General features: G+C 42.5%; 1 protein-coding gene across 3 annotated transcripts in view; it reads left to right on the top strand.

Moving 5' to 3' along the window:
• Positions 1-24020, top strand: part of Tbc1d2b (TBC1 domain family member 2B) — a 74539-nt gene that overhangs the window by 3053 nt on the left and 47466 nt on the right. For 2 of the 3 annotated variants that reach the window (XM_047538568.1, XM_047538569.1), the window contains exon 2: positions 16190-16343. In XM_047538568.1, the coding sequence (XP_047394524.1) occupies positions 16190-16343 (154 nt within the window). Of the gene's footprint in view, positions 1-16189; positions 16344-17107; positions 17154-24020 lie in introns of all 3 variants that reach the window. The other variant, XM_047538570.1, reaches the window with a different exon arrangement.

Genomic DNA, 24020 nt, shown 5'->3' with positions numbered 1-24020 from the left:
CACCTGAACTGATCTAAGAACTGATCCCGTAAGCATAAGTGCTTCACGTTAGGGCTACCCAGCTATTGGGGAGACCCTGATTGAACATTGTAGGTTAGTGAACATTTAGTCCTGAATGAAATTCAGTTAGCTGCATATTACTACACAGATACCATTTCTTCTGATGGGTGAAAAAGAGAAGATAAATCAGCGATTTTCTTATTGTATTATTATTTTTTTCAGTGCTGGAATTGAACCCAGGGCCTCATGCTTGCTAGGCCAATCAATGCTCTATACTGTGCTACATCTCCAACCCATATGTTTCTTATTTTAAAGTGTTTTCAGTCTTTTCTGGAGAAGCTGTCGCTTTGTTGGGCTTTTCTAAAATGTTTTATTACTTGAGGCTTAATGAAAGTTGATATTGGAATTTCTTGGTAAATGCCACTATTCCGAAACTCAGGGATCTGGCCCAGTGCCGTTTTAACAGATGAGGGAAAGGAGGCTTGAAAGGGGATGTGATTCGCCTGAGATTATGAAGCTAGACTAAGTAGGGGCTCTGAGAAAAGGAGTGTCCCGAATGTCCAGTATCTAATTATATTATCTGTTCTGTCAAGCCTCCTGCTTTAGACTTTGGATATCATTTGTTTTGGATTAGATAAGCTGTGTGGTTTTTCCTTTTCCTGAATTTGATGTCTTTCCTTTTTATTTAGTATGAAAGCACCAAGAGCATATTACTGCCCAATTCTTTACCAGGATGTATTTTACCTTTTAGTGGGCTTTTGGCAGCTGTTCCAAGGGTCTGCCAGAGGCTGTTGCTTCCTGATGGCAGGTTGGGGGGGTGTTGGGTGTATGTGTAGGAGTGCTGGAGGCTTCTCACCGAGCTTCACTAGGATTGGAGGCAAAAAAACAGGTGTGGAGTGTGCAGGCACTTAGGGACAGGAGAGCATGTGACTGAATGAGGGTAGAGTTTGAACAACCCTCTTCTTCTAGATCTTGCTGTCTGTGGAGCAAGGAGAATCATCAGACTAGCATCTGCCCCCTTTCTTGTAGCATTTGGTGCTCACGTGAACATGTGTTGGTTTCTGAGTCACACGTAATTGAACAGCTATGCATCCTTATTCTTAACCCACTTTTGTGGGAAGGATGCACATTCTCTGGTGTTGAAACTGCTTTCAGTTTAATGACAAACATTTGTTAGCTTCGGTAATCATAGTGTGTTCAGTACAAAATAGATGTGGTGAACCAGCCTTCCTTGCTAAATGGTTCTGGTAAGCTATTCTGCCCTAGAGCAGCTGCTTAGGGGTCTTGAAGCATTATTTAAATCTTTAAGTTGTGGAGACCTAACTTTTCATGGATTTTGTCATGGCTTCCCAATTAGTAAGTTCCTTAAAAGCAAACACAGTATCATGTTCCCAGTATCACATGGTTTTCCATCTCCCTAAGGACTGCTGTTTGTACTCTCAGTTACCAAAATAGTTCTTGCAAAAAGTATGCTTGTGGACTGTATGTGTTTCCCTCAAAAGTCTTATGTTGAAGCCCCAACTCAATATGATAGTGTTTGGAGATAGCTATTGGTAGGAGATGGTATTGAGAGGTAATTTGGTCATGAGGGTGGAACCTTCATGAATGGGATTAGTGCCCTTGAAAAGACACCCTGGAGAGATGATCTCTTTCTCCACCTGTGAGGACATAGCAAAAAGACATTCCATTACCAGGAAGAGGGCCCTCACTAGGAACCACTGGAGAATTTTCTGCCTGTTAGGGTTCATTTATTTTTATATTATGCACTGGCAAGCAGATTTAAAAGTAGATAGATGCAGAGTTGAAGATAGGTCCAATAGTTGCTTCTTAAGCACCTTTGTTTCTGAGTCTCACAAATGCCGAGGTCTGTGAGGCTGGCTTTGGAGGGCTTGTGTGGCTGGGTCCTGCACCCCTCTGCTGGACTCCTTTTCCTGCGTATTCCTGATAGCTGCCTTCACTGACTTCTCTCATGTTCCACTTGGTTTGCTCATGTGCACATTGCCAATTTCCTTCCTTTTGGAGATAACTGTTTCTTGAGAAATAGAGGGAGTAGTCAAATGCATTCAGGGTAGAAGAGTACCAACTCCCACCTACCTCATTGAGGTTTCTGAGGGGACAGACAAGTCTCCTTGGTCACATGCCTTTACCCATCAGCCACTGGTTATAGCTTTCCCATCTCCAGTTGAACAGTATATAAAAAATAACCCCCACCACAAAAGGAAGAGAAGAACCCTGCTGTTTTAGAAATGACTCTCAGACTGGGAAGAAAAGGAGTTTTGAATGGGAACTTTTGATTCTGATTGGGAGAGATTTGTATAGTGGGATCTTAATGACTTTTGAATAGCATTTCTCTAAATCCTCTCAGAGCAGTTCTCAGCTGGGTTTTGTTTGCTTTCATAGAGTAGGTGCAATATGTAAATGTGAACTTGGGAGTGATGATGCTTCCAGCTGGTGTTCTATAAATCCTCTACCCAGGATACTCAGTTCAGTGAAGGCCCTGGGCACTTGTATGCATGAGGCTTTGAGAGGCTGAAAGCTGAGAGGTCCCCTGGACAGACTGCAGTTTTCATGATCATCCAGTAAGCAGTCGCTTAGCAGGCAGTACAGGAAACCCTGAAATGACCAAAGATTCAGGATGGTTTTGCTCCCTGATATGGTCTAATCCTTTCTCTGAGCATCTGATGCTGTGTTCTGTTGGAGCATAAACTCCATAAGGGAGACATTTTTCTCTGTAGTTCTCCTCTGTGTCTTTAATGCTTAGAGGGATGCCAGATACCTATTAGCTGCTCAGAATATGTTTGTTTGCTAAATGAGTACTTTGAGCCCTCAAGTCCTCTTGGAGAGAGTGGGTATGGGTGAGAGGTGGGTTATGTACTCTTATTTCACGGTCAAAGGAAGTTCGCAATGTTCATTTATTTAGCAAGTGTTTTTGAGCATCTACCATGTTCTAAACATTATGTGTCTTGCTACAGATACAGCAGCAAAAATATTCCATTGATTTAAAAAACTAATGTTAAAAATTTTTAAATAGCTTAGCACCTGATATAATTGAAGAATTTTAAGAGCTTTGAAAAAGAAATCTTTGGAGAGAGACCATGTTTGTTTGTAGTATTCAGCCTTGGGAGGCAGATATCAAATACCTGTTAATTTTTTGGTTCTGGAGAGGTCTGGCCTCTCTCCATAATAAATGAGGGGGAGGGGGCATCCTTTATGTAAAAACACTAATTTGTATATGGCTTAGGGCCAGGAATATGTGGTTTATATAATAATTTCTGTGAGTGTTGTGGAATTGGAGAGACCTGTGTGACTGATTTTATCAAGAAAAACTCCCTGGAGAAGATGGGGTAGAGAAGTTGATAGGTTTTGGAGTAATTGTGGAGCTGCTCACACAGAATTAGTTCCTCTTGCGTCAGCAAGATGTGTTCCCAGTAAGATGAGAGTCAGCATCTTTTAATGAGTTCGTATGCTTGCTATTTGCTTAATTTCTGCAGAGATGTGTTGTGTAGGGGAACTTTAATCTTGTGGGAAAGGAGGGTTTGGGAGCTTGGATCCTTTGGGTGTCTCAAACCCTTCTGCCTTTTCCTGGGCCCAGGCCACTGGAAGGAGCAACCTTCCTTAAGCAGACTGCCCCCCAGGCAGGACTTTGTCCTGATGAACATTGGATAACTGGAGGTGGGCAGGAGAGTGTTATCAGGGATGTTGATCTTGGATTATGGGAATTATTTCTAGGCAGCAAGCCCAGTTTTCATTTCCCTTTCCAGCTGTCTGATGTTCAGGGCAACTACTTACAGAGAAAGCGGCCCAGTTTTCTTAATGTGATGCGGCCAACCAGCCATTCACCCTGTAGACCTTGTAGAGCAAGGCTCTGAAGAGCCTCCTGCAGGAGTCAAGCATTGCCTCTGTCCTTAGGCAGTTTGTCCCTGTGCCTGCTTTAGGTGTGAGTAGGGCATTATCATTAAGTGACTCTGAACTGGAAGAAGTCAATTATTGTTTTTGCTTTGAGGGTCATTATCCCAAAGTCAACTGGAAAGGCCCTCAGGTCAGCCTGCCCTCCTGCTGCATGACACAGGGAGGAAGCTGAGTACCAAGCTAGTTAGTGACAGCCCTGGCACTAAAACCTTTACCAGACAAATGAACCCAGCAGGTTGATGATACTTGCTTCATGTATACATCTTATTCTGTTAGTAGGAAGTTAGGTTTATTCTTTTTTTGGTTATTTTATAAATATACTCAAGTCATATATGGTTAGTTTATATTGGGCATAGATTTAAGAAGTTTAGTTACATGGAGTTTGGAAATGAATGGCATAAGTTATAAACTTCCAGTGGTATCTGGCTCTATTGGAAACATTAGTGATGTGTCCCTGGCTCATCCCCCTCTGAGCCCTGTCTTTGGGGTGGGGTTTTCACCAGAGGAATCAGGTCCCTGGTGGTCAACTGGAGCATACTCTCTAACCTTGGAAGGGAATTTAAAAAAAAAAAATTTATTCTAATTGGTTATACATGACAGTAGAATGCATCTTGACACATTGTACACAAATGGAGCATAACTTCTCATTCCTCTGGTTGTTCATGGTGCTGAGTCACATCAGTAGTATAATCATACATGTATATAGGGTAATAATGCCTGTCTCAGTCTTCCGTCCTTCCCATTCTCAGTACCCCATCCCTCCCTCACTCCCCTCTGCATAATCCAAAGTTCCTTCATTCTTCCCTGCCCTCCTGCCACTATGGATCAGCATCCACTTATCAGAGAAAACGTTTGACCTTTGGTTTTTTGGGATTGGCTTATTTCACTTAGCATGATATTCTCTAGTTCCATCCATGTACCAGCAAATGCCATAATTTCATTCTTCTTTAAGGCTGAGTAGTATTCCATTGTGCATATGTACCACATTTTCCCTATCCATTCATCTGTTGAAGGGCACCTATGTTGTACCATAGTTTAGCTATCATGAATTGAGCTGCTATAAACATTGATGTGGCTGTGTCACTGTCATGAACTGATTTTAAGTCCTTTGGGTATAGACCCAGGAGTGGGATAGCTGGGTCAAATGGTGGATCCATTCCAGGTTTTCTGAGGAATTGCCATACTGTTTTCCAAAGTGGTTGCAACCAATCTGCAATCCTACCAGCAATGTGTGAGTGTACCTTTTCCACCACATCCTCACCAACACTTACTATTGCTTGTATTCTTGATAATTGCCATTTGCTTGTATTCTTGATGATTGCCATTCTAATTGGAGTGAGATGAAATCTTAGTTTGATTTGCATTTCTCTAACTGCAAGAGATGATGAACATTTTTTCATATGTTTGTTTATCAGTTGTATTTCTTCTGTGAAGTGTCTGTTCAGGTCCTTAACCCATTTATTGATTGGGTTATTTGTGGGTTTTTTTGGTATTAAGTTTTTTGAGTTCTTTATATATCCTGGAGATTAGTGCTCTGAGGTGCATGTGGTAAAGATTTTCTCCCACTCTGTAGGCTCTCTCTTCATGTTGTTGATTGTTTCCTTTGCTGAGAAGAAGCTGTTTAGTTTGAATCCATCCCATTTGATTCATGATTTAACTTCTTGCGCTTTAGAAGTCTTATTAAGGAAGTCAGGTCCTAAACCAACATGATGAATATTTGGGCCTACTTTTTCTCTATTAGGCGCAGGGTCTGTGTTCTTGTGCCTAAGTCTTTGATCCACTCTGAATTCATTTTTGTGCAGGATGAGAGATAGAGGTTTAATTTCATTTTGTTACATGTGGATTTCTAGTTGGGAACCAGTTTTTTAAGCTTTAGAGTTTACCCAGCCCTCTCATTGGTGCTGCCCCAGAGGTAGCATGCTGATATTACCTTTTTATTTCTGTCCTTTGAAGGGAATGTCTCAGAACTGTAATTCTTGAATTTAGCTTGGAAAATAAGTCTCTAGGATGGTGTTAAGGATGTGGAATGTGGAGTTTCTGTCCTACAGATTGTGGCTGGTAGGCCAGGGTGGGCCTCGGGAATCTAAGTTCTCACCCAGAATCCCAGCCCTTCTGCTGCAGCCCTCTGGGGCCCCTCCTTGAGAAACTGCTCTCCTCTGGATGCCGAGTGGCTCTTCTCTTTGGCCCTGTGATGGTAGCTTTCTAAGTGGACTAGAAATAACTGAACTTTGTGGGTGGAGACCAGTGAAGTGTGAACCCTTTATTCTTAGGGCAGCACTCTGTGGTTTGCAGCTGCAGATCTTCTTTGCATACTGAGTTTCTGTGCTCCAAATCAATGGTTTGGGGCACAATTCTCTGTTGGCACTGAGGTGCCTGTCTCCTGTGTGAGGGCTTCTGCGTGTGCATTTAGAAGGAAGCTTCTGGAGGGAAATAGTGTTTGTCTGGCATCTTTGAGTGTTTCTTAAGTGACTTCTAATGAGTGCCACCATCAAACAGCTGGTATATACTGTGCCCAGTTTTCACCCAAAGCTGGTGGGTGACCAAATGATGTAGAAGAACCGTGTGACACTTCCCTGAGACACTAGCTGTCTCTTAAAAAACTGTTAGAAATCATCATGGCTCCCACACATTCCTGTCAGGTCAGTGAAAAGGAAGGCAGGTTTCTGATACCAGGCTGTGCTGTCCCCAGAGCCTCTGCTGGGTGTAAGCTGGGAATCTGCCCTTCCCCACTCCACCTCTTAAAACTTCATAAGGCAGTCACTGGCTGTGCCTATCAGTGTTTTTGTCTTGCGCTCATAAAACCCAGCCCTCCAGTATTGTGAAATGGCAGAGCTGATAAAGAGCCATAGGAATGTAGCCCTGTGGTCACTTGGAGGCCTTGTGCTCCCTTTCTCTCTGAAACAGAAAGCATTTTAATAGGCTTCCACGTTTCCTGTAGGGAAGGGCTGGCCTGGGCCTTGTCCTTGCCCTTGTCCTGCCAAAGTCCATGTCCAGCCCTGGTGGACAGCCTGGGCACAAAACAGTTGTCTTTACTGTCCCTTTTCCTGTGAGTTCACACTTGTTTTTCTTTTTTCTGTTGTAGTCTGACTTGTAGTCCATTACCTGTGGTTTCTCATCTCTATTAAATGGTTAACAGCTAAAAAAAAAAGTATTAACTGAAGATAGGCTTAGGAAATGACTTTTCTGTCCAGGTGTTTGCATTTTAAAGGGGGCTGCTTGCGTATTAGAGCTGGCATAGCTCCCCAGTGGGCACCTCCCAGAGTGGGCAGAAGTGAGGCATCTTCCCAGGGAACAGCTGCCACTGGACTCAGTGTACAGGGAAATTGATTTGGAACTTGAGTTTTGCTCAGTTTTTGAAAAGCAGTTAGGTTAGAATTCAGGAGATTGTTTTAATAAAATATATGTAAATACTAACTTTAAGATAGCAATTTGAAAAGATACAAAATGGGAATTTGGAGGAATGTCCACTAGAGGATTGGAGGTTTGTGAAATTACATTCTCTGTCTTCCAAGGAGCAGGAGATCCAGTATTATTTGCCTTCTTGGTGTCTGCTGCTGGGCTCAAACAGAAGATTTCAAAATCTTCCAAGGGAAGAAATACATTTTTTTTTCCACTGGTGCTGAGCCAGATCCCTTGAGATTGTTTCCAGCCTCGTGATTTTGAAACATTCAGAGCAAATTTGGAACCTAAAGTTATTTATCAGATTTGGAGTTTTAGTCTGTTTTCCATCTGAATTTTGAATTTTGTATTATCAGGCTGTGTATAATATACTTACTTTTTCTTTTTTTTTTTTTTTTTGCTACTGGGGATTAAACCCAGGGGTTCTTAACCACTGAGCCACATCTTCAGCCCTTTTAATTTTTTATTTTGAGACAGCGTCTCAATAAGTTTTTTAGGGCCTCGCTAAATTGTTGAGGCTGACCTTGAACTTGGTGATCCTCCTACCTCAGCCTTCAGAGTCCCTGGGATTACAGGTGTGTGCCATTGCTCCTGACTTACACTTATACTTTTTATTGCTTATGGAAGACATTTCTTGGAAATCCAGATATCCTTCCTCAAGTTTAAAAAACAAGAGTTCCTTCATTATGAGCAGCCATAGTACCCTTTTACGAAATATGGGTGAGTGAAACTATTTGTGCAGTTTACATTGCTCCTTTTGAGGTGGGCAGACAACCCTCCTGTATGTTCTCCTTTCTCTGGCCTGTCATGACTGCTGCTTATGCTTTTCTTCTAGCTTAAAAACACGGTTGGGCTTGACCCTTTGGGGGAGCAACCCAGAGTTTGTCCTTCTAAGTAGGTGACTGAGGTGGTGTGTCATCATATATGAAATGTTAGAGGAATAAGTGATTGGTTCTGTAATGGACACCAGATGACCTCATAAATGGGGTGTCCAAACTGGGTCTTGAGGGGCAAGCAGCAGTTTGCTAGATGTGAGGTGGTGCAGTGGGAGCAGGGTTGTGCCTGCTCATGTGAGCTCCTGTCACGTGGGAGAAAGGTCATGGTCCTGTGGAGTGTGGGTTGGCATAGGCTGTTACCAGGCCAGATTGCTTGGCATTGAACTTTAAGTATAGGACACATAAGACTTCTTTGGCTAGGTGTCAGGAGAAGGTTTGGGAGAGATTGAGGACAGCAAGTACAGTTAGGCTGCTGTTGCAGAGGCCCAGGGGTAGGAGAATCAGAACAGTGTCAGGGGCTGTGAGTGTGGGAGACTGACAAGTAGTCCTCACGCACAGAGACCTGAGGAGCCTGCTATGCTGGAGCACTCCTGCTCTCCCTCCTTATGTGGCCTTGTTATTACTCACCGCAGTCTATTTAAAAAAAAAAAGAATTTTTTTTTTTTTTTTAGTTATAGTTGGACAAATACCTTTGTCTTTTTATTTATTTTTATGTGGTGCTGAGGAACGAACCCAGGGCTACCTCACACGTTCTAGGCTAGTGCTCTACCACTGAGCTACAACTCCAGCTCCTGCAGTCTGTTTTTAAATAGTGTCTTTAGAGCAGAATTGTGGCTAAGAGCCTCCATTAGAAGTACCTTATAGCCTTGCTCTCTCAGACTCAGGGATACCACACTGACCCCACTAATTCTGATGTCCAGAGGAACTTCTGCCACTGATGGAGGCACAGCCTCTGGTGTGGAAGTTGCCTTTTCCCCCAAACCAACATACTTAAGGGGTTTTAAATTGAACCTTGACATCAGTTGAGGCTGTCGGCATTTCAGTTTTTGAGAAAAACCATAGAGGAACTTGTGATTCCTGCAGAAGTGCTGACAATGGATTTTGTCTTGGGCACACACTCTCATCCTTCTCCTTGATAGCGAGCACTGCAGACCTGGTTTGGATTTTGACTGTGCAGCTGACTGAGATCTCAGGAAAGAGCCATAAGACAGATGGCTGATACTTAATGAGTACTCACTGTGTGCCAAGCACTCTTCTGAGCTTAACACACGTTAGCTCTCTTAATCCTCATAACACCATGGAGTAGGTTCTTATTATTTCTGTCTTACCAATGAGGAGTCTGAGTTCGGGTCAGGTTTATGTAGCTTGCCTCACACAACTAGCAAGTGGCAAAGTGGGATTTGAAGTCAGGCACTCAGGCTCCAGGGTCTTTGGCCAAGTAGAGGATACTATTTCAGAGATTGTTATGAGGGTTAAATGACAGTATGTGTAAAGTGAAAGCTTAGTATTTGGCACACAGTAATTGTTAATGAACAGTGTCTTATAATGCTACTAATATGCAAGTATAGATTATGGAAAAGTCTATATTCTTATTCCAGTTTTATTAAGAAAATTGATGTATTCAAACTAAAAAGCTTCTTAGCAAAGGAAACAATAATGTGAAGAGAGAACCTACAAAATGGGAAAAAAATCTTTACCACGTGCACCTCAGATAAAGCATTAATCTCCAGAATATAGAAAGAACTCGAAAACTTAACACCAAAAAAACAAATAACACAATCAATAAATGGGCTAAGGAACTGAACAGATACTTCACAGAAGATATATAATCCACCAACAAATATATGAAAAAATGTTCATCATCTCTAGCAATTATGGAAATGCAAATTAAAACTACTCTAAAATTTCAACTCACTCCAGTTAGAATGGCAGAGATCAAGAATACAAGCAACAGTAAATGTTGGCAAAGATGTGGGGCAAAAGTTACACTCATACATTGCTAGTGGGACTGCAGATTGGTGCAAACACTCTGGAAAGCAGTATGGAGATTCCTCAGAAAACTTGGAATTGATCTACCATTTGACCGAGCTATCCCACTCCTTGGTCTATACCCAAAGGACTTAAAATCAGCATACTACAGTGATGCAGCCGTATCAGTATTTATAGCACCTCAATTCACAATAGCTAAACTATGGAACCAACCTAGGTGTCCTTCAACAGATGAATGGATAGAGAAAATGTGATTGATAACACACACACACACACACACAATGGAATATTACTCAGCTTTAAAGAAGAGTGAGATTATGACATTTGCTGGTAAATGGATGGAGTTGGAGAATATTATTCTAAGTGAAATAAGATAAAGCGACTGGGGGCGTGGCTCAGTGATAGAGTGTTTGCCTAGCACGTGTGAGGCACTGGGTTCACTCCTTAGCACCACATAAAAATTAAACAAAATGTGGTATTGTGTCCATCTACAACTAAAAATTAAAAAAAAAAAAAAAAGAAAAGAAAAGAAATAAGCCAAACCCAAAAAACCAAAGGCCAAATGTTTTCTCTGGTATGCAGATGCTAATTCACAATAAGGGGTGCCAGGGAAGAATAGAGTTACTTTAGATTAGGTAGAGGAGGGCAGTGAAGGAAGGGGAAGGGGTATGGGGGAAGGAATGATATTAGAGTGAAACAGACATTACCTCATGTACACGTATGACTGCATGACCGATGTGATCCTGCAATATGTATAATCAGAAAAATGAGAAATTATACTCCATTTATGTAAGACCTATCAAAATGTGTAAATGCATTTTATTGTCATGGACAATTATTTAGAACAAATAAAAATATTTTTTTAAAAAATCGATGTAGATATTTATGGGTAGAAAGTGTTTGAAAAGAAGCACACCAAAGTTTTGATAGAGGTGTGTTTATGTTCATTTTATTTTCTTTGTTTTCCTAATTCTTCATAGCAAAAGTAGGTTGTTGTTACTTGAAATAAAAGTCAAAAATGTACATTTTAAAAAATAAAGATGAATAGTTGCTCACCCCACAAACAGGACTTTTCTTGGTCCAGGCAGAGCCAGGAGCCCCTGCAAAACTGTGGTGATGTGGAACTCCACACTGTGCTCAGGGACTTGGAAGTTGTGTGTTCTTTTTACTTAGTTTGTTATTGTCCTTTAATTTTATTTATGGTGTTTTTAGACACGCAGACATTTGCTTGCTTTCTTTGAGGGTTTGGAAAGGCCTTTCCGTTCCAAGAGAATAGAAATGTGAGGACAGCAGTTTCTTCTGTGTTGCTGGGGAGAATTATCAGCCCTGTGGAAATCAGACTCCAGCTTCTGCTCAGCCTGGAGCCAGCAGCCTAGGGTTACCCGGAGGAGAAGCAGCTGGTGGCTTATGGTTTGAAGTATCTGCCCTGCCAGCTTTGGATTTGGGGCTCAATCCTAAAAAGAGTGGTTTGTTTTTCTTGCCCACCGTGCTACAGTGCAAATGGTCTTTATCTTCTGAGTAGGAATCTCATGGCTGCTGATGGTACTTCAATGTTAGCTCTTCCGGAGATCTCGGCTAAAACCTTCCACTGTGAATTTCTCCTCTGCCTTGAGGGCTCGACTTAAAGTCAGACCATCTCATCATCTCCTTAAAATGTGATGAAAATCTAAGCAACTCTTGTTGCAGGAGGAGGAAAGAGGTAGAAACAAATTATAAAAACGTTTTCTTCTTGTAATCTAATGGTTTTTATTCAGTTCATCAATTTTTTTAGTTTATTAATTTGTCCATCTAGTGGTTTTTATTCATTAATTTATTAAATCTTTGAATAAAATTTGAGTACATTTTCTATTATGACAGGTTTCTAACATAGGTCATAATTCATGATGTTTTCTCTTTCCACATATTTGACCAGTTGTCCTAATATCATTATTTAATAATTAATACTTTCCCCAGTGGTGTGATTTGAAATGTTACCTAAATATTCTTATGCCTACTTAGTTCTGTATTTTGATTTTTTTGGGGTTTATAATATGCTTAACTATTTGGTAGCATAAGCCATCACTCATTATTGTTCCTTTTTTTTGGTGCTGAGGATTGAACCCAGGGGCACTTAACCACTGAGCCATATCTGTAGCCCTTTTTATTTTTTATTTTTAATTTATTTTTATTTTTTATTTTTTGGGTGCTGGGGATCAAACCCAGGGCCTTGTGCTTACAAGGCAAGCACTCTACCAACTGAGCTATCTCCCCAGCCCCCTATTTTTTATTTTGAGACAGGATCTCACTAAGTTGCTGAGGGCCTCACTAGATTGCTGAGGATGGCTTTGAACTTGCCTCGGATTACAGGCATGTACCACTGCGTACAGCTTGACTGTATTTTATAAGGTCATATAATGCACAAGGATTTCTTAGTTGTTTATCTGGGAATTTATATTGATTGTGTTTTGTTAACATGTTTCTCATTATTCATTACTGGATGAAAGAAAGTGTTTGCTCACTGGGAGCCTCAGTGGCAGGAATTGACCAGGTCTCATCCGATTCTGTGTCCCTAGTGGTAACTGCTGAACCTGGTCCAAGCTAGGCTCAAATAAACATTTATCAGGTGAATGAAGAAACATTCTGTGTATGTGGCATTTTCTCTGTTTCTCCTTTTAGATAATTGTAGTATTTTTTAAAAATTTCATTTTAGATGAATTCCTAGGAATGAGATTGTAGGTTAACTAAGATGAGCGTATTATAGCTTCTAAAATGTACTGAGTTTTGATAGGTGGAGCTTCTTTGCCAGGGAATCAACAAACTTAGGTAAAGTGGTTCGTGGAGAGTGTGTCTAGGTGATTAAGCCTGATTCCCTGTGCATGCTGCTGGATTGCTATCCCCAGCTCTCCCTGGCAACACGCTTCCTGCCGAGAGTGGGCCCTGAATGAGTGTGTGCTGAAATAACTAATTTGCAATCAGATGACATTATTACGGTATTTTTCTGAGCACCAAGTTGAGAGCTAGCTGGGGTTGGGGGATAGGGAGTTCCTGGGGTCCAAGGGAAGGGACAGGTGGCCAGGACTTGACTCATCCATGAATGAGCAGGCTTCTGAGTTTGGGACTCCTGGAAGCCTGAGGAAAAAGACTTGTGGAAACAGCTGGGGTGTCACATGGTACCCAGTCCTTGTCTGCCCTCTCCCTCCCCCAGGACATTCATGCACCTGTGTAGGAAACATCGAGAAAGGCTTTCCAAGATGTTTGACTTGGTCTTTTATATTGGGATTGGTGCCATGTTTGAGCTGGTGTTTTAACAGTAGCAACAACTAAACATAATAAACGAGTCAGTGACTAGAATGCTTTTCTGTGTTGAAGGCACTGAGCGAGGCATCTTGGGTCCTACTGAGATGAGAAGGCCAGACCTGCCTGTGCCTTCAAGGAATGCATGGTACTAAAGAGCACACAGGGAGTGCTTCTGCTCCTATGGGAAGATTGTCTGGGCTCCCTGGTGCTATGAGCTCCCACTCAGAAGATAGAGATGAAAGGTATCACTCAGGTCAGGGCAGCTTCTTTTGAAGAGGTAGCGTTCGCCTTGGGTCTTGAGGGATGAATAGGAGTTGGAGAGCCTGGTATTGTAAGAAACTCATGATATGACCTCGTGAGCTTTCCCACAGCGCACACTGACACATGCCCTCCTGCTGGGTGCTTTCCTGGCTCAATTCTCTACTGAGTGGAGGAGCTTCATCTTATTTCTGTTCCTTCTATTATGATTAGAATGCCTGGCTGGCTTTCCAGAACTTGGGACTATAACATTTTAAATGGTCAGTTTGAGGATGGAAGGCAGATACTGATCCTCTCCTAGTCACACTGTGGCATTGTCTAGCCTTGCCATTGCCCTGTGGAGTCTCATCTCCTTAGGAAGGCCTGCTAGTCGCTGGGGTGGGACGGGGGCCTGGTGTCCCTCCTGCTCTGCTCCCTTCCCTCACGCTGTCTAGCCTTGGCCTTTGTAGGCACTCTTCTCCCCTCCTGGAACTCTTCTTGCTCCATAGTCCTTCTGGCTGCTGCCTGCTTCCTCTTTAAGACCAGGCTCCTGTATTACCTTACTTTTTCATTTATCCCTTCCTTAGCAAGTGTTCTACTATGCGTCCTGGTACTGGGCTAGATGTTACAGAAATGGAGACATTTTTGAGTCGATGTTCATTGGGGAAGATAGACATTAAGCTGGTACTTTGAAGCTTTTGAACGTGCAGGTGGCTGGTGTCTTAACTTTTGAGTGCCTCTCCCTTCACCCCACCTGCCCTGCTTGGCCAGGTGTCCCTCCTCAGTGCTCTTCAGGCAGGTCAGCTCTATCTTACCTGCTGCCCGCTCCTAGCACTCAGGACACCATGGGAACAGCTGGCTTGCTTGCTTTCTCATAGGCTGAGCTCCAGTCCAGGCACCGACAGGTACTCAGTAGATGTTGATTGAATGAGTGAGTGAAATGAGAGCTTGACTGAGAGTTGGAAGAATTTTCCATATATACCCAGAGATTCTAGAGTGTAATTTTTTTTTTTTTTTTTTGGCCTGGGGCCAGGTGTGCAGACATTATTAAAAAGACCCTAGGTTTTAGGTACAGTATCCTTTGATTGTAGACAGTAGCAGTTTGGTCCCTAGGCCTGTCACTTGCTGTCAGTCCTGCAGAGCAGGTTTCTGTATTGCCTTGATCTGGGAACCACTGTGCCTGATGTTTATACCACAGGATGCCAGTGTCGATCATGCCATGCATACTTCCTCCTTCTTGGGGCTCCTTTGCAGGGAGCTGCTTGGAGACCTATGACCCACATCTTCCATTTGATTTGCTTATTTATAATTAGGTTCATAGTTTTGGGTTCCTCTGTCTCTTCGTTGGATTTTTTGAAAATATACTTAATGTTGCAGAATGAAATCATTCTTCATGGCCTACAGTTCTGTGGGTTTGCCCAGTGCTTGTAATCATGATTGTACAACACACACGATGTGTGAGGGGTTCATCACCCTGAATTCTCTGCGGGTGCCTCACCACCCACCCACTGGAAACCCCAGATTTGTTTCCTTTCCTTGTAATTTTGCCTTTTCAGAATGTCACCTAGATGGAATCATACAGTACATAGCCTTTGGGATCTGGCTTCTTTTACTTAGCAGTATGCATTTCATATTCATGCATGTTACGTGAACCAGTGGTTCCTTCCTTTTTATTGCTGAATAGTATTCTCTTATATGAATTTATTACAGTCTGTTTTTTCACTGGCCAGATTAAGTGCATTCTAGGTTTTTTGTAATTTTTGGTGATTATGAATAAAACCTCTGTAAACATTCACATATGAGTGTTTTATGTGAATCTGCTTTTATTCCTCTTGGGTGTATACGTAGGAGGGGCTTGCAGGTCACTTGGTAAATCTGTGTTTATAACAGGCTGTCAGACTGTTTGCTAACATATCTTTGCCATTTTGTTTTTTAGATTTTATTTATTTATTTGTTTATTTATTTTTGTGTGTGTGGTGCTGGGATTGAACCCAGAGCCTTGTGCTTGTTGTGAGGCAAGCAGTCTACCAACTGAGCTATATTTTCAGCCCTATTTTTGCCATTTTGGATCCCCACTAGCAGTTTATGAAAGATCTAGTTGCTCCATGCCCTTGTTAGCACCTGATATTGTCAGCATTTTTAAAAATTAGTCATACTAGTAGGATCGCTATCTAGTTTTTAATATGTAGTTTTATCTAGTTTAATTTGTAGTATACTCTCTCAGATGCTGGCAGAATTTAAGTGTCATTATTTGATGTGATTTGACAAGGATACCATCCATACCTATGTAAAATTTGATTTCTTGAGATGGAATTTATAGGTGATCACAGTGAAAAAGCAGCAGGGTTGTTAATCCTTCCTAAAACTCTTTGTGGACAGTTATCATTCTCTAACGTTAGAATTTTAAAAGTTTTATTAATTTATGTTAGAACTATTTGCTTAACAAAAACAAAAACTGACAGTCTTGTAACTGAAATGTCTTTGCTCTGTTCTACCTCATTCTTTCACATGGCAAGGTTCACAGTCTATACTTGAGACATAATTTTTTTTAAGCTCTTCATCTTGGTGACTATAACACATTATCTCCCCTTCCCTCTTTCTAGGCTCCTAATCGTCAACTCATGACTTACTGGTTACAGGAGCTTCAGCAGAAAAGATGGGAATATTGCAACAGCCTTGACATGGTGAAATGGGACAGCAGCACTTCCCCAGCTCCTGGAGATTTTCCCAAGGGTCTTGTAGCCAGAGATAACACAGGTAAGGCATAAGCAGAGGGACTTGTGTCAGTTCTTTGTGTATTGCTGTTTGTACAGTAAGTCAACTTAGCAGGGAAGGAAAAGGATACAGAGTGAAAATCACAATGCTGATCACTTTGAATGGGCAGCATTTCATAGTTTCTGAGTGCTTCCAGGTGTGGAGTAACATTCAAGGTAATGAATGACCTTGGAACCAGGCAAGGCCAGTACCAAGCATGTTGCCCTTGATAGGGTAGAGGCCAATGGGTGCATAGCTGAAGTTACAGATGCCATAGAGTAAATCCTAAGTTCTGACATCAGGGCCAGCCTGGTCCCTACTATACCTGAAATGAAGTACTCAGGCCTACATGTTTATACCTGGGCAGACTCAATTAGGCTTTACAGTTTGCATGTACTGGAAAAGTATTCTCAAAGCATTGCATTTGCAATTTGCTAGTATTTCTTAGGAAGAATTTAACTCTCAGACATTGATTTTATTTTATATTGAATTCTTGTTTACTTATTTTTTGGGTACACCTGGCAGATTCATGGCATTTTTATAACTCATAATAATTCCTAACCATTTGTTATGTAGAGGTAACATACTTTTATGTTTGAATATCAACAATTAAAAACCCCATGATCTTCTTGTGACTTTAGGCTGTATTGAGCCCCTTAGAGAGAATGGGACAGTTGTTTGCTGACCATCTCATCTGCCTACTTTCCCTGTTCCCAACAAAAACTGTACAGGTGGGACTGTTTATATGTCCCCCTCTTATCTTGCAGGGAGAAGAGCAGGCCCAGAATAAAATACAGGATCCTGAGCCCTCAAGTGAGACCTCTAAAAGCCAGACTATCGTAATAGCATTTTTGAAGGACATAAAGGAGTACACAGTAAAATTTAAGCCAGTCAGGCCTAGCTCTAACACTTTCATAAAGAAACATGGTCTATACTTCATAAATCCAGGGGTCCCTCTGAATTGTAGAACATAGGTTTCTCCTTTCAAGTTCCCTATGGTGTTGGCTCATGTGCAACTGTTTTGTTCCAGAAGCAAATTCCTTCTCAGACTTTAACTGTTCTCCAAATTTGCAAGCTTCGACTTTGCTAAGTCAGTGTTTGTCAGCAGGCTAGCCCTCTGGTCAGTGAGAAATTACTACAAGTACTGTATATCTGTGGATGTGTTTTCCTGAGAAATATGTTGTTTTCATGCATTTCTTAGCACACCAACTACCAGGAACTGAAGTGATGCCTTCATGTCCAAATTTATGCCCCTCTCCGTTTAGTTCAGGAGTCCACTCACTATTGTCTGAGTGTTTAAAAAGGTGTTTTCATGCTTTCCATGGAAAGAAACTCTATAACTCAGTTTCCAAGTCCCTTGGGACACTTGGAGACCCTGTAGGGGAACCGGCAGCCCTTGTGATAATGGCTCATGCCTTTGTCACAGAAGGTACTCAATATGTCTCTGTTCCTTTACTCTGGGGACATAAAGTGCTTCTCTCTAGCAAAGACTCAGAGATTAAACTGAAAGGAGGTAGAACCTAGTCTTGTAGTCTCTTTGTAACACCTACCCTACCTTCTTTCAAGCCCAAATAGTGAGGCTTGGGAGCTCGAGAAAACCTCTGAAGCCCATCTATTGTTCCCTTTCTTTGGTTTGGAAACTGTAGGTGTGGAAATTTAGAGTTTGTATCATCTGACATTTGTTCATTCAGCAAAGTAGGCACCTGTGATGGGCCTGGTCTCCCCTCTCCTGGTGTTTCTAATCCAGCAGGGTGGTCTTGTGAAGAAAAATGAGATAAGTGTGAGGGAAGGGAAGAACCCTAGGCCCATTCATGGGTTGAACATAACTTTGGGGTGGCTGGGGGCTTCTCTGAGGATGTGAAGACCAGGACTTAACCAGATAAAGAGAGGGAGGGAGACATTGTAAGAGAGCTGGAATATGGGGCCTCCATGGAGCTACAGATGAGTGTGGCTGCAGGGACCAGTGAGCCAAGCCTGGGGCACACCCAGGCCCCAGCAGACCTTGGAACACGCCTTGACAGCTGGCTTTGGAATTTTGGACTTTGTTCAATAAAGTACAGTAGAATGCCTTAGAAGACGTATGTGTAGAAATGACTATAACTTTAGATATCTACCAATTTTTAGATAACTTCTAAGAATAAATAATGAAACTTTGAGCCACTGGGCCATTTTTAAGGCTGTAGTAATTGAGGAAGTGAAAAAGTCAAAAGCAGGAAGTCAAGAAGAAAAGTCTGTATTTTAGCTTCTTCATCATCAGAGAGAAGAACTGGATAAGAAGTAAAGTTTATTATGTGGCAGTGCCCTGTGATGTTCTGATGCCATGCTTATAGTGATCTCTTCAGCATAACTTAACCATGCTGACTAGCTAGAACTGGTGAATGCTTTTTGTAACTCTGGTTTGCTTGAAAAAAACAATTTTCCTGCTCTTATCTCCTAGTCAGCCTGTTGTTCAGAACACATTTATCTGTAGTCTAATGGGTGTTGCTCATCAGGACTCTCCTAGCACCTACCGGGGAAGATAGGGGGAATTTGCACTTTCCATGGATAGCCAGTTGAGTATCTTGGAAGGCAATCTGATCTAGTGGAAGAAGCCCTGTGGGCCTGGCTTGAGGATACGGCTCAGATAATTACCGGTAGCCAGATTCTGAGTAAGGCACTTTTCCTCTAGTACCAGAACACAAACTGTGCCTGTGTAATGGAGTTTGTCCATCCTTCTTCCTAGTTCTACCTTGAGGACTGACTAGGGAACCACATTGCTAAGTCAAGATATTTATATCTCTCCATACACACACATACACACACACACACTCATGCATATATGTGGAAGTATAATTTTGAATGGATAAATGGGAGAATGGGTAGATTTCATTCAGCTGTATTAGGAAACTTGACTAACAAGGACTTACAGATAGGCATTTGTTTGTCTCATATGATAGACCGTTCATGGGTGGGATAGTGACTCAACAGTGCCATTGAGGAGACCAGGCTATCCCATCCTCAAAGTATACTAGCTCTCCTACTCAGGCTTACTATTGCAGGTGGTGGCACCAGTATCAGAAAGGATAATGCTTTCCCAGAAAACTTCAGCTTATGCCTCATTAGCTAGAACTGTGTCACATTGCTGGAAGGGAGTCTGAGGAGCCAAGTACTTTAGCTGAATACCTGACCACCCTCAAAATCTAGGTGTAAGTAAGGAAGAGCTGGGATAAACATTTGATAGAGAGCCGACACTGTCACATAATTGCCCACATTATTATTATTATTTTTTTTAGAATTCATGTCTTCAGAGTAAGGTACTGTTACCTTTGTGGTTGAATTCTCAGCTTTATGTCAGTCAATCAAGTGTGAGAAAGTAGGATGACTTTGTAGTCTCTTCATCTGTTTTGTCTGCTTTCCCTTTTGCAGCCTGACCTCTCAAAGTGTGCCATGCATCAAACACCATTCATCATTGTCTTCCATGTTTGGATGGATAGTTTCAAACTATTCCTTTGTAAGGGAATAATTTGCAAAGATAAAACCAGTGGTCTCCTGGCTTTCATAACTGTTGAGAATGGGGTAGCCAGAATCCAAATAGCTGATCATCTCATTATAAAACGTATGTCTAGCCAGGCATGGTGGTACATTCCTGTCATCCCAGTGGCTCAGGAGGTTGAGGCAGGAGGATCACAAGTTCAAAGCCAGCCTTGCAGCCAGCAAGGCTGTAAGTAACCTAATGAGACTCTGTCTCAAAATAAAAAATAAAAAGGGCTGGGGATGCGGCTCTGTGGTTAAGCACTTTGGTTTCAATCCCCAGTATCAAAAGAGAAAAAAAAAAAAAAAAAAAAAAACAGAAAAACTGAAACATCCAGCCCAATGTGTTTACCTCATTCCCTACATGAACTAATAAGCCGGGAAACTGGGGATAACAAGACCCAGTTCTTCTCACAACTACCCAAGAGTTAGGGGCACGAAAGTACCTAAAATCGCAGTGGGCTGAATGCCTGAGTACCTGTAAAGATGTTTTGAGGGTTGACCACACATTTCCTGCCCTGCAGCAGCCTCATCATGTAGTTTAACTGTCACACTCTTAGCAGCTGTGTGGGAGCAGGAGAATGGTGGGGAGGAGCTGCCCCCTCACTCCTCAGCAGCTTGTGCAGGACTGTGTTCAGGGCCCTGGGCACTGAGAAGGAAGCCCCTGGGTGAGTGCACAGTCAGCACTAGGGAGGCAGCAGCTATTGTGTGTCATCCACAGGTTGAGCATGGAAGCTGCCGCTTCATCATCTTGTTTGTGAAATGCTACAAAATGCCATGCGATGTTTTAAAGTGTAAGTGACAGTCATCACCAGTATAGTCTTCAAGAGGTGTTTTCTCCAGTGTTTAGTAGAGAAAACTCAGGGCACCTTGAGCTCTTGGCATCCCTACTGTGAAACAAAGTGCTCTCTGACCAGGTTCCTTCTGGTTTGAAGGTTCTGTGGAAGTCAAGCCATGAAAGGGTGTGAATGTGTGGGAGGAAGGATGAAGGGAGATGACGCATGGGCTGAGAGTCCAGCTCTGTCTGGGTGGAGCCCCTGGAAGCCCAGTGGAGAGGTTCTGAGAGGAGACTGTCCAGAACAGGCTTAGGGTTGGTCCAGTGGAGAGATCCTAAGCCTGTATGTGGGTGGGAGTTGGTGCAGGTGAAGGCAGGGGTTGAATGTGGGCAGGGCTGTCCCTGCCCCCAGTGGATGGCAGGAGAGCAGGGAAGTGTGGGAGAGAGGAGAGGGAAGCGGTGGAGTCACTTGCACGTTCTATCAACTCAGCAAGTCTGTCGAGGGGAGGTGACCCAGAGGGAAGTCAGAAGGTGAATGTTAACCTGTTGAGAACCACGGACCTTTGCCATCTCCTTCCTAATTTCCTTTCCTGCTATACTTTGTTAGAGAGTTGTGGTTTTTTTATTTGTTCATTCAACCATTTTACTGATTTTTGTTTTGAATCTATCCTCTGTGTTAGGTGCTGGGTATGCAGCTATTAGTGGATACCTCAGGGCTCTAGTTTTCACTAATGTGTGTCCTTGGTGGGGTTGGGGGACAGATGGGGAGCATTAACTAGACACATGGGCTGGCCCGTCCTGGGAGGTCTCAGAACCCAGGGGCTTGCTGCCCCTCTTTTTGCTGCTTAGATACATACCATGTCCTAACTTGGAAGATATCCCTGCTGCTCCTGATCTCTCCTTCAGTCTGGATTAAAAGTCACTTTGATTTAAAAAAAAACTTTTCCAGTTTAAGTCTGCCCTGTCTGCCCCACCTGCCATGGTGACTGAGGCAGTGGGGATGAAGGATCACCCTTTCCCAGTGCTCTTCCTCCTTCCCTGGATGTTGCTGCAGACCTGCAGTTCTGCTGTCTACAGAGGTGGCTAGCAGAATACCTGGCCTGACTGCGTCAGCAGGTAGGAGCAAGAGGGGAGAGGGAGACCTCACAGAGAAAGGTCAGGTGCAAACAGGAGATTCTGGGTCACTGAACTTAGACATAGCACTGGAATCAGCACATAGGACGTGTAGACACTGTAGTCTGACACACCCTTAGAGTGATCACTTTGGTATCTGAAAATGTTAGAACATAGGAGGCCTAAACACCAACACCTTCAAGCACAGTCTCTCCCTGCTCAGCTGCAAGACAAAGGATACATTCTTGAACACCGATTCATTTCCTTCAGAAGCTTCCAAGGAAATGTTGCCATGACCTGGTTTGTGTTTTCCCTTAAAGGCCTTCTGGAGGCAGTTCCCTGAATGTTAATGTTAGGACACACATTGAAGAGAAGCCAGCATCTCCACTTTCAGTCAAATAAATCTCACTTGGTCTTTTAAAAACCAAAAAACAGACAAAAATAACAATAACAACAAAAACCTCTTAAGCTAGGAAATAGCCTCTTTTTCAAGTAATAAGTTTAAGAAATCTTTTCTGCAACCTGTGATTCCCTGGTCCCAGTCCCTTTCTGCACCCCACCCTCAGTGCCTCTGGCTTCCTCAGGAAGTTCTTCCAGAATGGGCTCAGTATTGCTGCAAGATCTGGGGTTTTCTTGGTAATAGACGCTTTGCCACACCAGAGCATTTGACAGTCCGTGCTGCAGAGGGGTTGTGTGTCGCCTTGTTGCCAGCCCACACAGGAAGAGAGCTGCACTTGGCTGGTTACAGAAATGAGTACAGTTGGTTGTGTTTATTTCCTGGCGTGGTTTAGCATTGTAATGCTCTGCCCATGTTGGGTTTGTGAAAGGACAGCCTTTTGGGCTGTGTTTTACCTTTCTCTGAAATGAAAGGGTAGAGCTTCCTCCGTTGCCCATGTGCCCATGACTAACCCATGCACTTACAAATGGTCCTGCCCTCCTCTAGGAGCACAGTCCTCTCTGACCTACAGTGTTCGTTACTGTAGAGGTAGGTAATGCCTCTAGTTCTGGCTCTGGGCAGTAGTGTCCTGACAAAGGAGACTGGGCAGGATTATAATGTTTGAACTTTTTTTCTTTTGTTTTTTGGAACCCCTTTTCCAAATGAAATAGTAAGGGGAACCCCAGCACATGAAAGAGTGTTGTTGGAGCTGAGGGTGGGACCCCTCCTCATTCTCTAGCAGTCTCCTGAAACCGCAAGGCTCCGAGCAAGGATCTGAATACCAGGGACTCCATGTGTTCTGTGGTGACCTGTAGTGTGATGTCTTGCTATTTTTTGTCTCCTAGATGTGATCTCTTCAGAGCAAGAGCTCTGTTGCATTGGTTGTTATACCTAGTGCTTTAATTGATACATGATAGTGGTTTGAACTACGAATTGTGACCCTGTGGTAGTTTGTAACTTCTTGCCTCTTGACTCAAGCCCATGATTCTTATGCCCCCAGTATATCCCGTTGGCTTTTCCAGGTCAGAACTGTGCCATAAGCTGTGTGATGACTCCCCTGGCTAAAGCCAAACCCCTCTAAGGGGATTTTCTTACTCATGTCACCCCCAAGGCATTTTCTCAGTGTGCTCTTGGCACCCTGCCCATGCTGACGCTGACTATGGTTAAGTTAGTATTCTGCTTACATGGTGCAAACCCAATGGAAGGTGTTCCCATTTAGGACTTTGGTTCCCAAGAACCAGCACTCCTCAGGACTTCCTGTGCTCTGCTTTCTGGACCAGTGCTCTGTGATCTTATGGAGGCCTGTCCTAAATGCCTCTGGTTGGATGCTAGTCTGATTAGAAACTAATTTTTTCTTGGATATTAGTGGTCGGCAGTTCTGTTCTGACTTTGCTTTTGCAAGAAGAGTGACGATTGATATTGCTAATGTAGGGATGCTTTGTTAGAGGTTTAGATCATATTGGTTATTGTGAAGTAATATTAAATTCTGTTACAAAAATGCCCTGTTCTCAATGCAGTTATATCATTTGGAAAAATACAAAGTATTTGTAGTTGGAAATGTTTTTGGCAAAACTTTTTTTTAAGTAGTATTTTATATTGGGGAATTTTAAACAAGTAAAGAGAATAACATTACCTCCATATTTATGATATAGTTTCAACAGTTATTTCATGACCTTTCTTGTTTCATCAATACCTCTACTTACTTAATTTTGTTATTTTGAAGCAAACAACATGTTATTTGATGCAAATATTATTATCTAACAGAATACTGTTATTTTGAAGTAAATCCTAGACATCCTGTCATTTCATCCTTTGACATTTCCAAAGCATACCTTTCTTTTTAAAA

This window comes from Sciurus carolinensis, chromosome 2 (genome assembly GCF_902686445.1).
Source record: "Sciurus carolinensis chromosome 2, mSciCar1.2, whole genome shotgun sequence".
Classification (NCBI taxonomy): Eukaryota; Metazoa; Chordata; class Mammalia; order Rodentia; family Sciuridae; genus Sciurus; species Sciurus carolinensis.
Note: the sequence above shows the minus strand (reverse complement) of the source record. Positions and strands in the feature narration are given on the sequence as shown.